We start from the raw sequence: 14,780 nt of genomic DNA on the forward strand, positions 1-14,780 counted from the left end.
GATAGACCAGAGGCACAAGCAGACACACCTAGATAGAAAGATCAGAGTCACAGCAAGTAGATAGACCAGAGGCACAAGCAGACACACCTAGATAGAAAGATCAGAGTCACAGCAAGTAGATAGACCAGAGGCACAAACAGACACACCTAGATAGAAAGATCAGAGTCACAGCAAACAGATAGACCAAAGGCACAAGCAGACACACCTAGATAGAAAGATCAGAGTCACAGCAAACAGATAGACCAAAGGCACAAGCAGACACACCTAGATAGAAAGATCAGAGTCACAGCAAACAGATAGACCAAAGGCACAAGCAGACACACCTAGATAGAAAGATCAGAGTCACAGCAAACAGATAGACCAAAGGCACAAGCAGACACACCTAGATACAAAAATAAACTGAGGCAACCAGCAACAAACAAATATAGAATAGAGATAAGAAAGGCAGATGTACAGCATAGAATAGGCTAGAGAAACAAGTTAGAAAATGTAAGACAAGATGAGGGAAGGGCAGACCAAAGGCACACACACAACTAGAGGGACACACAGACCAGAGACACAGCAAGGAGGACAGACAGAGCAGAGACACAGCAGAAGGGGACAGACAGACGATAGATGCAGCAGAAGGGACAGACAGACGATAGACACAGCATAAGAGACAGACAGACAGACCAGAGAACCGTAGTGGCACACTTGCAGTGGCATACATTTGTAGTCGCACATGTACAACGTATATACACACATTGATACACACAGTGACAAGAGAAAGCGCAATATAAACACGATACACTAACGCACACAATAATGCATGAACTAACCCACAATCTCAATGATACATATAAGGTGACAACATACAGTATGACACAAACACACACACAATGAGTTAAATACACACATTGTAACACAAGCAGTAATATACAATTAGTACACTCCTTTGTCCGAATAACAGATCGCAGCACACTGCTCTGGCGAGAGATCATGTGCACATGATGCCCCTAGGACTTACCTATCAGAACCTCCCATTTGCCGCTGGCCTGTGTCACCTCATACGCACATCGCATTTCACTAAGAGCCACTCCCCCCAGGATAAAGATAATCAGACGCGGTCCTGCACGGTATTCTCCAGGTGCCTTGTTCTTGTGCCAGTGTCCATAGCGAGCACTGAAAGCCAAGTTGCTTTAATTAACAGGTCGCTTAAAGGACCACTACATACAGCAGAACTACATAGTCAATACATGCGTAATAAAAAGACTATGCAAAAACACTTCATTTGAATTTAAATTCGATAGATTTTTTTCTGACAAATTTCAGGGATTTTAAAGGGATAGGAAAGTGACAATTAAACTTGTATGATTCATATAGAGCCAATCATTTTAAGTCACTTTTAAATTCACTCTTGGTATCCCTTGGCATGAAAAAGAATACGCACATACCCTACACTAGTGGGAGCTGCTGCTGATTGGTGCCTGCACACATTTGTCTCTTGTGATTGGTAACTAGATGTGTTCAGTGCAATGCTGTTCCTTCAGCAAAGGATAACGAGATAAAACTAGGTAGGTTTATTGGAGCTCAGGAGTGTGCACGTGTCTTTAGTACTCTCTGGTAGCTGTGTTTTACAACATTATTTGTAGCTTTGTTATACAATGTTGCAAATCACTGCTGCCATAGAAGGCATAGAGAAGACACGTGCACACTCCTGAGCGCTTATGAGCCTACTTAGTTTTACTCTTCATTAAAAGACACTAAAAGAACAAATTTGATAATAGGAAGTAAATTGGAAAGTTTTTTTAAAATTGCTGCTATATCTGAATCATGAAAGTTTAATTTTGACTTAAGTGTCCCTTTAATTGCTGATATATACTATGCATACTGTATATACAAAAATACTTTAATGTCCCTTCCATATCTATGGTTTACAGCATTGTTTCTCAACCACAGTCCTCAAATACCCTCAACAGGTCAGGTTTTCATTATACTGGAACCAGTGCACAGGTGAAGTAATCAGCTGATCAGTAACCATGGTTACTAAGCTGCTCTCACCCATCAGCTGATTATTTCACCTGTGCACTGGTTCAGCTATAATGAAAACCTGTCCTGTTGGGGGTACTCGAGGACCGCGGTTGAAAAACACTGATTTACAAACGCCTACTCATCTTCTTCTTCTTAGTTTTGAAGGCTACTGACGTAATTGTATTCTTTGTCTACATTGTGATCAATCATAATCCTTTAGAAAAGTTGATCAAATTATTTATTTACAACCCCCCCCCGATACAATTGCAATAGATATTTTCATCATATTTTTAATTATCATATTATTGAAAAATAAAACTTTCCTGACTCGGAGACAGCATGCAATTTTACACAATTTTCCAATTTACTTCTATGATCTAATTTGTTTTGTTCTTTTGGTATCCTTTGTTGAAAAGCATACCTAGGTAGGCTCAGGAGCTAGCTGCTGATTGGTGGCTGCTTTTCATTAGCTCCCAGTAGTGCATTGCTGCTCCTTCAACAAAGGATACAAACAGAATGGAGAAAAGTGTATGTTTCATATGTTTGATAGTATACGGACATCGTGAGACATCAGGGTATTACAAGCTAATGAATATGTATTGTAGCCAACGCTTTCAGATTTCGTCCTATAATGAATAGCGCATGGAGCGGATAGCGCTATTAACTTGATCATCACACTTTAATTAAGTGGTGAGTTAAAAGGGTCATGAAACCCAACATTGTTCTTTCAGGATTCAGACAGATCATACAGTTTTAAACAACTTTCTAATTTACTTCTATTATCTAATTTTCTTTGTTCTCTCTGTATATTTTGTTGAAAAGCAGCGGTGTAAGCTCAGGAGCGTGCACGTGTCTGGAGCACTATTATGAAGCAGTTTTGCAAGAGCCCTAGAGGGCAGCACTATATCCTGCAGCTAGACAGTGCTATTTGTATATAGATACATTTGGAGCCAGGGAAAATTCTAGGAACCAGTGGCTCCTGGGTTTGTCGAGCCCAAATAATAAAAACAAAAAACGCACTGATCTATGCCATTCCACTACAAACGTGCTGCAAATTAATCTATGAGAATACCAAACCCCAATAAGTAATGTGTCCTTAATCTTCCCCTTTGTAATTTATCTAGTTCTTAAGAATGCCTTTGCAACGCATTTCGCACACTAACCTTACAGCTGTTGTGCTGAAGGAAGCCGAAGAGCGGGTGGAGATGTACGGGTAGTGCTTTGTATCCAGTTTGTCTTCAATAGTGTCCTAGAATTTTAAAGGAGAAGGCAAACCATGTACTTTAGAAAAAGAAACCCCACCAATGACATTGGAGTGTGCATGGGGTGAGACAAGTAGAAGTAATGTGATCTTAAGGGTAGTCATTGTTCTAATTACCTCCATAATATCTTTGACAACTGGGGTCCATCGAGACAGCTGATAAGTCTGTTCGCTAATCCTCTCCTTGCGATCTGGTTTGCTTCTGCGACGGAGAGTGGACTGAACACAAAGCGCAACAGACATGTTCCCAGTTAGTAGACACAAATTTCATATTGTCTAGCTTCAAGCTAAAGGTCTGTTCTCTTACGTTAACTAGTTACCAGATCATTACTGGTGTGTTCAGCAAGTCATGCTAATATAATCAACCCAAGGTTTGTATTTATTTAATACTAGATAAATATGGGAACTTTATTGTACGTTGTGTATCTAATAAGTTCCAGAGCATAAGATATCTGATGTGAGCTTGATAACAATATGATAGGAAATGAACCAAAACAAAGAATGTTCCCCAGTTGTCTACCAGCCAATCAAAGTTTTGTACCCTTCATTCATTCTCACTTTCATTATATTCTTGATGCCAATTGGGACTGTATCATTTTTGCCTTTTTACTTAACAGTCAATCACACCCGTATCAGTCACAGTCATGCCATGTCATAACAGACAATCACTATCAAATCATAGAGACTTGTCATTTCATATACTATTGAATGTTGAATTTGTGCCTTGTTGACTACTATCTAGTCACATACCAAAATAGCAAAAAGTTCACATCCACAGCACTGTACATGCAGAAAACTTTTAATAAAGCATACAGACAAGTACGAGAATTGCGATGTTTCGGGCTCACAAGCCCTTAATCATGCCTACTTACAATCTTACTATTTTACCTAACCGCCAATTACAGTTTTACCATGTCACATACCATCCAATCACAGTCTCATCATTACCTAAAATCCATATAGCGTCTTATCATATTACCTACCATCTAATCATAGTCTTACTATGTTACCTATCATCCAATCACAGTCTTACTACCTACCATCCAATCACAGTCTTACTATGTTACCTACCATCCAATCACAGTCTTACTATGTTACCTACCATCCAATCATAGTCTTACTATGTTACCTACCATGCAATCACAGTCTTACTATGTTACCTACAATCCAATCACAGTCTTACTATGTTACCTACAATAAAATCACAGTCTTACTATGTTACCTATCATCCAATCACAGTCTTACTACCTACCATCCAATCACAGTCTTACTATGTTACCTACCATCCAATCACAGTCTTACTATGTTACCTACAATCCAATCACAGTCTTACTATGTTACCTACCATGCAATCACAGTCTTACTATGTTACCTACAATCCAATCACAGTCTTACTATGTTACCTACAATAAAATCACAGTCTTACTATGTTACCTACCATCCAATCACAGTCTTACTATGTTACCTACAATAAAATCACAGTCTTACTATGTTAACTACCATCCAATCACAGTCTTACTATGTTAACTACCATCCAATCAAAGTCTACTATGTTACCTGCAATCCAATTACATTCTTACTATATTACCTACCAGACAAACTAGAGACTTGCCATTTCATATACCAGTGAATCATTCATCTATGCTTTGTTGACAACTATCTAGGCACATAATTAATCCATATACAGTGAGTGCAGAATTATTAGGCAAATGAGTATTTTGACCACATCATCCTCTTTATGCATGTTGTCTTACTCCAAGCTGTATAGGCTCGAAAGCCTACTACCAATTAAGCATATTAGGTGATGTGCATCTCTGTAATGATAAGGGGTGTGGTCTAATGACATCAACACCCTATATCAGGTGTGCATAATTATTAGGCAACTTCCTTTCCTTTGGCAAAATGGGTCAAAAGAAGGACTTGACAGGCTCAGAAAAGTCAAAAATAGTGAGATATCTTGCAGAGGGATGCAGCACTCTTAAAATTGCAAAGCTTCTGAAGCGTGATCATTGAACAATCAAGCGTTTCATTCAAAATAGTCAACAGGGTCGCAAGAAGCGTGTGGAAAAACCAAGGCGAAAAATAACTGCCCATGAACTGAGAAAAGTCAAGCGTGCAGCTGCCAAGATGCCACTTGCCACCAGTTTGGCCATATTTCAGAGCTGCAACATCACTGGAGTGCCCAAAAGCACAAGGTGTGCAATACTCAGAGACATGGCCAAGGTAAGAAAGGCTGAAAGACGATCACCACTGAACAAGACACACAAGCTGAAACGTCAAGACTGGGCCAAGAAATATCTCAAGACTGATTTTTCTAAGGTTTTATGGACTGATGAAATGAGAGTGAGTCTTGATGGGCCCGTGGCTGGATTGGTAAAGGGCAGAGAGCTCCAGTCCGACTCAGACGCCAGCAAGGTGGAGGTGGAGTACTGGTTTGGGCTGGTATCATCAAAGATGAGCTTGTGGGGCCTTTTCGGGTTGAGGATGGAGTCAAACTCAACTCCCAGTCCTACTGCCAGTTTCTGGAAGACACCTTCTTCAAGCAGTGGTACAGGAAGAAGTCTGCATCCTTCAAGAAAAACATGATTTTCATGCAGGACAATGCTCCATCACACGCGTCCAAGTACTCCACAGCGTGGCTGGCAAGAAAGGGTATAAAAGAAGAAAATCTAATGACATGGCCTCCTTGTTCACCTGATCTGAACCCCATTGAGAACCTGTGGTCCATCATCAAATGTGAGATTTACAAGGAGGGAAAACAGTACACCTCTCTGAACAGTGTCTGGGAGGCTGTGGTTGCTGCTGCACGCAATGTTGATGGTGAACAGATCAAAACACTGACAGAATCCATGGATGGCAGGCTTTTGAGTGTCCTTGCAAAGAAAGGTGGCTATATTGGTCACTGATTTGTTTTTGTTTTGTTTTTGAATGTCAGAAATGTATATTTGTGAATGTTGAGATGTTATATTGGTTTCACTGGTAAAAATAAATAATTGAAATGGGTATATATTTGTTTTTTGTTAAGTTGCCTAATAATTATGCACAGTAATAATCACCTGCACACACAGATATCCCCCTAAAATAGCTATAACTAAAAACAAACTAAAAACTACTTCCAAAACTATTCAGCTTTGATATTAATGAGTTTTTTGGGTTTATTGAGAACATGGTTGTTGTTCAATAATAAAATTAATCCTCAAAAATACAACTTGCCTAATAATTCTACACTCCCTGTACAGTCATTTCATGGTATTTATCAACCGATCACAATGTTTCTATTTCGCCTATCATCCAATCACAGTCTTACCATGTTACCCATAATCCAATCACAGTTTTGATGTTTCACTGTTTTACCTTCTATTCCGTCACAGATTTTTAGCATGTCATATATAACATAATAACTGTTCCAATGACCTGATTTAGATCTTTCTAGCCACTGAGATACTCACATCTGTGATAATGGGAACTCCCAGATGAGCCATGTTGGTGATAATCTCACTATCTTCAGGAGGAATCTGGGCATGTTGGATCAGTTTGTTCAGATTCTCCTCAGTAATCCCTGAAAAATAGAGTTGCACTCTCAGTGTTATGTATTGTTATCTTCTCTCCAACTCTATACTCACCCACTTCCTCTTGTTGATTCCTACACGCGCTACTCCATTAAACCCCCCATTGTCATCCTGCGCAAAAATCACTCCTGCACTTTCATACTTTCCAACACTACTTAGTCACCCACTCCTGTTCCTGCCATCCTCACTCACCCACATCTATCACTGTCATCCTCACTCACCCCACATCTATCACTGTCATCCTTACTCACCCACTCCTGTCCCTGCCATCCTCACTCACCAACACCCATCCCTGTCATCCTCACTAACATACCCACTCCTGTCCCTGCCATCCTCACTCACCCACACCTATCCCTGTCATCCATACTTACCCACTCCTATCCCTGTCACCCTCACTCATATACCCACATCTATCCCTGTCATCCTCACTCACATAGCAACACCTATCCCTGTCATCCTCACTCACCTACTCCTATCCGTCACCCTCACTCACATACCCACACCTATCCGTCATCCTTACTTACATACCCACACCTATCCCTGTCATCCTCACTCACATATCCGCACCTATCCCTGTCATCCTCACTCACTTACCCACACCTATACCTGTCATCCTCACTCACCCACACCTATCCCTGTCATCCTCACTAACTTACCCTCGCCTATCCCTGTCATCCTTACACACATACCCACACCTATCTCTGTCATCTTTACTCACATACCCACTCCTATCCCTGTCATCCTCACTAACTTACCCACATCTTTCCCTGACATCCTTACTCACATACTCACACATATCCCTGTCATCCTTACTCACATACCCATACCTATCCCTGTCATCCTTACTCACATATCCATACCTATCCCTGTCATCCTCACTAACTTACCCACACCTTTCCCTGTCATCCTCACTCACATACCCACAACTATCCCTGTCATCCTCATTTACCCACTCCTATCCCTGTCATCCTCACTCACCCACACCTATCCCTGTCAGTCTCACTCACATACCCACACCTATCCCTGTCATCCTCACTCACATACCAACACCTATCCCTGTCATCCTCACTCACATACCCACACCTATCCCTGTCATCCTCATTTACCCACTCCTACCTCTGTCATCCTCACTCACCCACACTTATCCCTGTCAATCTTACTCACATACCCACACCTATCCCTGTCATCCTCACTCACATACCCAATCCTATCCCTGTCATGCTCACTCACATACCCACACCTATCTCTGTAATCCTCATTTACCCACTCCTACCCCTGTTATCCTCACTCACCCACTCCTATCCCTGTCATCCTCACTAACTTACCCACGCCTATCCCTGTCATCCTCACTCACATACCCACACCTATCCCTGTCATCCTCACTCACATACCAACACCTATCCCTGTCATCCTCACTCACATACCCACACCTATCCCTGTCATCCTCATTTACCCACTCCTACCTCTGTCATCCTCACTCACCCACACTTATCCCTGTCAATCTTACTCACATACCCACACCTATCCCTGTCATCCTCACTCACATACCCAATCCTATCCCTGTCATCCTCACTCACATACCCACACCTATCTCTGTAATCCTCATTTACCGACTCCTACCCCTGTTATCCTCACTCACCCACTCCTATCCCTGTCATCCTCACTAACTTACCCACGCCTATCCCTGTCATCCTCACTCACATACCCACACCTATCCCTGTCATCCTCACTCACATACCCACTCCTATCCCTGTCATCCTCACTAACTTACCCACGCCTATCTCTGTCATCCTCACTCACATATCCACTCCTATCCCTGTCATCCTCACTCACATATCCACTCCTATCCCTGTCATCCTCACTAGCTTACCCACGCCTATCTCTGTCATCCTCACTCACATATCCACTCCTATCCCTGTCATCCTCACTCACATATCCACTCCTATCCCTGTCATCCTCACTCACATATCCACTCCTATCCCTGTCATCCTCACTAACTTACCCACGCCTATCCCTGTCATCCTCACTCACATACCCACACCTATCCCTGTCATCCTCACTCACATACCCACACCTATCCCTGTCATCCTCACTCACATATCCACTCCTATCCCTGTCATCCTCACTAACTTACCCACGCCTATGCCTGTCATCCTCACTCACATATCCACTCCTATCCCTGTCATCCTCACTCACATATCCACTCCTATCCCTGTCATCCTCACTCACATACCCACACCTATCCCTGTCATCCTCACTCACATACCCACACCTATCCCTGTCATCCTCACTCACATATCCACTCCTATCCCTGTCATCCTCACTAACTTACCCACGCCTATCCCTGTCATCCTCACTCACATACCCACACCTATCCCTGTCATCCTCACTCACATATCCACTCCTATCCCTGTCATCCTCACAAACCCCTCACTTTTCCACTCCCCTTACCCAATTTATTATTCCCTTCTCATTCTGCTCACATTCCTCATTATTTCTGTATCACTGTCTTTGTTCTCTCTATTCCCCTCACTATCTTGGTTAATTTCTTCTCATTCTTTTGCCTTCTTCATTATTCCCTTCCCATTCCCCTCCCTTTCCCTTTTACTTTGTTCATTGTTCCCTTTGTATTATTCACTTCCCATTTCCAATACTTTTTGTCATTATTCCTTTCCCATTCCTCTCACTTTTTTGTTATTCCCTTAACATTCCCTCACTTTCCTCATTATCCCCTTACAATGATGATAAATTCTCCTTTCTACCCCCCCCCCCCTTACTGTATCTTACCATTCTTCAGGAAGATGTAAAGGAGGATAATGCGAATCTTATCGTAAGTACTGACATTTCCATCAAGTAAGATAGGAACAATGGCTCTCATGGGATCCTTGATCTTTTCTCCCTCAGCATCAGTGCCCATCGCCAAATCCTGAAGAGACAGGTAAAGTCAACACAAATGATTTCTGCATTCCACTTAAACAGAGTGGTACATCCAACATACAGAGTGCTGCAATTACATTACAGCAAGCAGAAGGAACACAGGGATTCTGTCCTTGTCTTATCGTGTTAAATGGTAATATGAACAGGAGATGGTTATGGTACATGGAGCTTCTCCTGTTCCATGGGGTGATACAGCAATGCAAAAAAAGTTATTGTCATAGGACATGGATTCTGTAATTTTCTCACAGTGACATAGTGACTAGGAATGGCTCTATAATTCGACCAGGTGGGACCACAGGTCTCAGGTGCAATTTAACAGTTTTGTTTTATAGATATTACTCATATATGGGGTAAATCAGCTGAGTATTAACAAGATCTCAAGTGAACGTTCAATATGTTAATCTTTGAGAATACTGGACCCAGGCTGCATAGTAATACGGGTCTTATGGAGCTATAGAAGACAAAATTTGTCAACACCCCAAAGAGGAACATAGAGTCAGGCCCTGTCTTTGCAGGTGGTACAGTTGACAAGGTTTGTATATAGTAAAAACAATCAAATATATAAAAAATGGTGTTTCAGAAAGCAACCCAATCATAGCCATCTGCAATACCAAAGCTGCATGTTGTTAGCCAAACAATTCACTAAGAGATGAGTGGCCAGAGGGTAATTAGCAAAGCTGAATACCTCTGTTTTCCATTGGTCACACAGCACAAATGTAGTTCTAGGTCAATCTCTCTTGGACTATAGCTCCCAAGACATTTGAAGATAGCTTTGGGGCACAATTCACTAACAGCTCTTCCCAGCCTTACTAGCTCAAGTGTAATTATGAGGAGCTAATTCACTAAAGCTGACATCGATAGTGTATAAAATTCATGAAATAAGATGGATTGTGAGACTATTGAGGGATGTTAGTGTCATGGGCCGGAGGAGCTATTGGATAGGGAGTGTGATTATATATGCAGTTAATAACCCAACGGAGGATAAAGATGTGGTTTTCTAGAGTTAGTCACTGGATATCATCAGTAAGAGGAGACAAAGGTTATACACAGAAAAGTGAGAACACAAACTGAACAGACAGAACACCATAGGTTGTACACAAGTCTGTGGCGCAGGGGCTTGATCTGCTCAATGTAGTCTATAGGCATTGTTATTCCGGTGTGTGATTCTTGTATAGTTTCATACTACGGTTTAGAACAAACTAATGTTTTATAATATAAATCAATTATACTATAGAAAGCCAACAGGATAACCATCTAGTATCCTGAAAAGAGAGGGGATTCAGCAATCTTATTAATAAATAACTTTATTAGAAAAAAATGGTACAAATTTACCAAATCTTTAAGCATACCATGCAATCATTTCTGCCAATATAAAAAAACATAAAACACTGAGACACTGTGCAAATATATAAGTTCAAATATAAACCTAGAAAATACAGTCAATAAATCTAAGGGCCCTTTAAAAGTTTCACTGTGTGAAAGAGTCCTCCTGGAAAGCACATGAGGTCTACTGCTTTAGAATTAGAACAAACGTACTCCCAATCTAATATATTTTTAGGAGTAGACGGCACAGTTCCTTGTTAGAATGACGTCAGCTTTCGCTGCACACTAGGTCAGATGCTCCTTACGTATAATAAATGTATCTACATTGCTAATCAAGGTCAAGCACACAGATTTCAACTGACAAAATACTTAAGACTTTGTGCTTGACCTGAACTAGCAGTAGACCTCATGTGCAGCGTGATCTGCGGTCATTTTCCAGGACGACTCTTTCACACGGTTGGCGTATATGTGAACTTGCTTGCCGTATCTATGCCTCTATTAATGAACGGGCCCTTAGATTTATGGACTGTATTTTCTAGGATTATGTTTGAACTTTTTTAGAACAGTCCTATCTGCACAATGTCTCTGTGTTTTGTGTTTTTTTTATATTGGCAGAAATGTTTGCTTGATATGCTTAAAGATTTGGTAAATTTGTACCATTTTTTCTAATTAAGTTATTTATTAAAAAGAGTACTAAATCCCCTCTCTTTTCAGGATACTAGATGGCTAGCCTGTTATCTTTCTATAGTATGACATTTTTTTGAGGGTCTACACCAATATTGAATTTTTGCTGTTGAATTAATTAGTGGAGCAAGGGTCTCTCTATTCTATTAAATTAATGTTTTCTAATGTTCTTTTCTTTTTCACTTAGCACCACAAAAACTCCACCAATACTTTGCCTTGGGAGACGTAAACATTGATATTGTAATCTGACACAAGGTGCAAGAGTTTTTTCAGCAGCTTGGACAATTTAACAAACAAAACACAAGCTGTAGGGACCTATGGGATATGGCGTCTACATGCTGCCCAGTAAGCTGGTCAATGGAAATCCTGACCCTTACCTGTTCCACACGGCAAAGCTTATCCACTGTACCCTGGTAATGCTTCATGCAGTCTTCAGCGAGGTGCAGGTGAGTAGAATACTGCATGGAAACATGAGATCGTTAACAGTAACCAACAGAACAAATAACATAATTTATGTAAGAACTTACCTGATAAATTCATTTCTTTCATATTAGCAAGAGTCCATGAGCTAGTGACGTATGGGATATACATTCCTACCAGGAGGGGCAAAGTTTCCCAAACCTCAAAATGCCTATAAATACACCCCTCACCACACCCACAAATCAGTTTAACGAATAGCCAAGAAGTGGGGTGATAAGAAAAAAGTGCGAAAGCATAAAAATAAGGAATTGGAATAATTGTGCTTTATACAAAAAAATCATAACCACCACAAAAAAGGGTGGGCCTCATGGACTCTTGCTAAAATGAAAGAAATGAATTTATCAGGTAAGTTCTTACATAAATTATGTTTTCTTTCATGTAATTAGCAAGAGTCCATGAGCTAGTGACGTATGGGATAATAAATACCCAAGATGTGGAACTTCCACGCAAGAGTCACTAGAGAGGGAGGGATAAAATAAAGACAGCCAATTTCGCTGAAAAAATAATCCACACCCCAAAATAAAGTTTAAATCTTATAAAGAAAAAAACTGAAATTATAAGCAGAAGAATCAAACTGAAACAGCTGCCTGAAGTACTTTTCTACCAAAAACTGCTTCAGAAGAAGAAAACACATCAAAATGGTAGAATTTAGTAAAAGTATGCAAAGAAGACCAAGTGGCTGCTTTGCAAATCTGATCAACCGAAGCTTCATTCCTAAACACCCAGGAAGTAGAAACTGACCTAGTAGAATGAGCTGTAATCCTTTGAGGCGGAGTTTTACCCGACTCGACATAAGCATGATGAATCAAAGATTTTAACCAAGATGCCAAAGAAATGGTAGAAGCCGGAAAAGATAACAAATAGACTAGAAGTCTTTTGGAAATCCTTAGTAGCTTCAACATAATATTTCAAAGCTCTAACTACATCCAAAGAATGCAACAATCTTTCCTTAGAATTCTTAGGATTAGGACACAATGAAGGAACCACAATTTCTCTACTAATGTTGTTAGAGTTCACAACTTTAGGTAAAAATTTAAATGAAGTTCACAACACCGCCTTATCCTGATGAAAAATCAGAAAAGGAGATTCACAAGAAAGAGCAGATAACTCTGAAACTCTTCTAGCAGAAGAGATGGCCAAAAGGAACAAGACTTTCCAAGAAAGAAATTTAATGTCCAGAGAATGCATAGGTTCAAACGGAGGAGCTTGTAAAGCCCCCAGAACCAAATTCAAACTCCAAGGAGGAGAGATTGACTTAATGACAGGTTTGATACGAACCAAAGCCTGAACAAAACAATGAATATCAGGAAGATTAGCAATCTTTCTGTGAAACAACACAGAAAGAGCAGAAATTTGTCCCTTCAAAGAACTTGCAGACAAACCCTTATCCAGACCACCCTGAAGAAATTGTAAAATTCTAGGAATTCTAAAAGAATGCCAGGAAAAATGATGAGAAGAGCACTAAGAAATGTAAGTCTTCCAGACTCGATAATATATCTTCCTAGATACAGTTTTACGAGCCTGTAACATAGTATTAATTACAGAGTCAGAGAAACCTCTATGACTGAGAATCAGGCGTTCAATCTCCATACCATCAAATTTAAGGATTTGAGATCCTGATGGAAAAAAGGACCTTGCAATAGAAGGTCTGGTCTGAACAGAAGAGTCCACGGTTGGCAAGTAGCCATCCGAACAAGATCCGCATACCAAAACCTGTGAGGCCATGCTGGAGCCACCAGCAGAACAAACGAACGCTCCTTTAGAATCTTGGAAATCACTCTTGGAAGAAGAACTAGAGGCGGAAAGATATAGGCAGGATGATACTTCCAAGGAAGTGACAATGCATCCACTGCTTCCGCCTGAGGATCCCTGGATCTGGACAGATACCTGGGAAGCTTCTTGTTTAGATAAGAAGCCATCAGATCTATTTCTGGAAGTCCCCAGATTTGAACAATCTGAAGAAATACTTCTGGGTGAAGAGACCATTCGCCCGGATGTAATGTTTGGCGACTGAGAAAATCCGCTTCCCAATTGTCTATACCTGGGATGTGAACCGCAGAAATTAGACAGGAGCTGGATTCCGCCCATACAAGTATTCGAGATACTTCTTTCATAGCCAGAGGACTGTGAGTCCCTCCTTGATGATTGACATATGCCACGGTTGTGACATTGTCCGTCTGAAAACAAATGAACGACTCTCTCTTTAGAAGAGGCCACGACTGAAGAGCTCTGAAAATCGCACGGAGTTCCAAAATGTTGATTGGTAATCTCGCCTCCTGAGATTCCCAAACCCCCTGTGCTGTCAGAGACCCCCATACAGCTCCCCAACCTATCAGACTTGCATCTGTTGAGATCACAGTCCAGGTCGGAAGAACAAAAGAAGCCCCCTGAACTAAACAATGGTGGTCTGTCCACCACGTCAGAGAGTGTCGTACGTTCGGTTTTAAAGATATTCATTGTGATATCTTTGTATAATCCCTGCACCACTGGTTCAGCATACAGAGCTGAAGAGGTCG

The 14,780-nt window shown here is 40.9% G+C and overlaps 1 protein-coding gene across 2 annotated transcripts in view; it reads right to left on the reverse strand.

Moving 5' to 3' along the window:
- Positions 1 to 14,780, reverse strand: part of STXBP1 (syntaxin binding protein 1) — a 128,883-nt gene that overhangs the window by 7,865 nt on the left and 106,238 nt on the right. For both annotated transcript variants that reach the window (XM_053695926.1, XM_053695925.1), the window contains exons 13-18: positions 12,162 to 12,242; positions 9,628 to 9,766; positions 6,721 to 6,830; positions 3,389 to 3,490; positions 3,174 to 3,259; positions 1,007 to 1,161 (exon numbers count right to left, since the gene is read on the reverse strand). In XM_053695926.1, the coding sequence (XP_053551901.1) occupies positions 1,007 to 1,161; positions 3,174 to 3,259; positions 3,389 to 3,490; positions 6,721 to 6,830; positions 9,628 to 9,766; positions 12,162 to 12,242 (673 nt within the window). The remainder of the gene's footprint in view (positions 1 to 1,006; positions 1,162 to 3,173; positions 3,260 to 3,388; positions 3,491 to 6,720; positions 6,831 to 9,627; positions 9,767 to 12,161; positions 12,243 to 14,780) is intronic.

The sequence above is a fragment of the Bombina bombina genome, chromosome 12, assembly GCF_027579735.1.
Source record: "Bombina bombina isolate aBomBom1 chromosome 12, aBomBom1.pri, whole genome shotgun sequence".
NCBI classification, from domain to species: domain Eukaryota; kingdom Metazoa; phylum Chordata; class Amphibia; order Anura; family Bombinatoridae; genus Bombina; species Bombina bombina.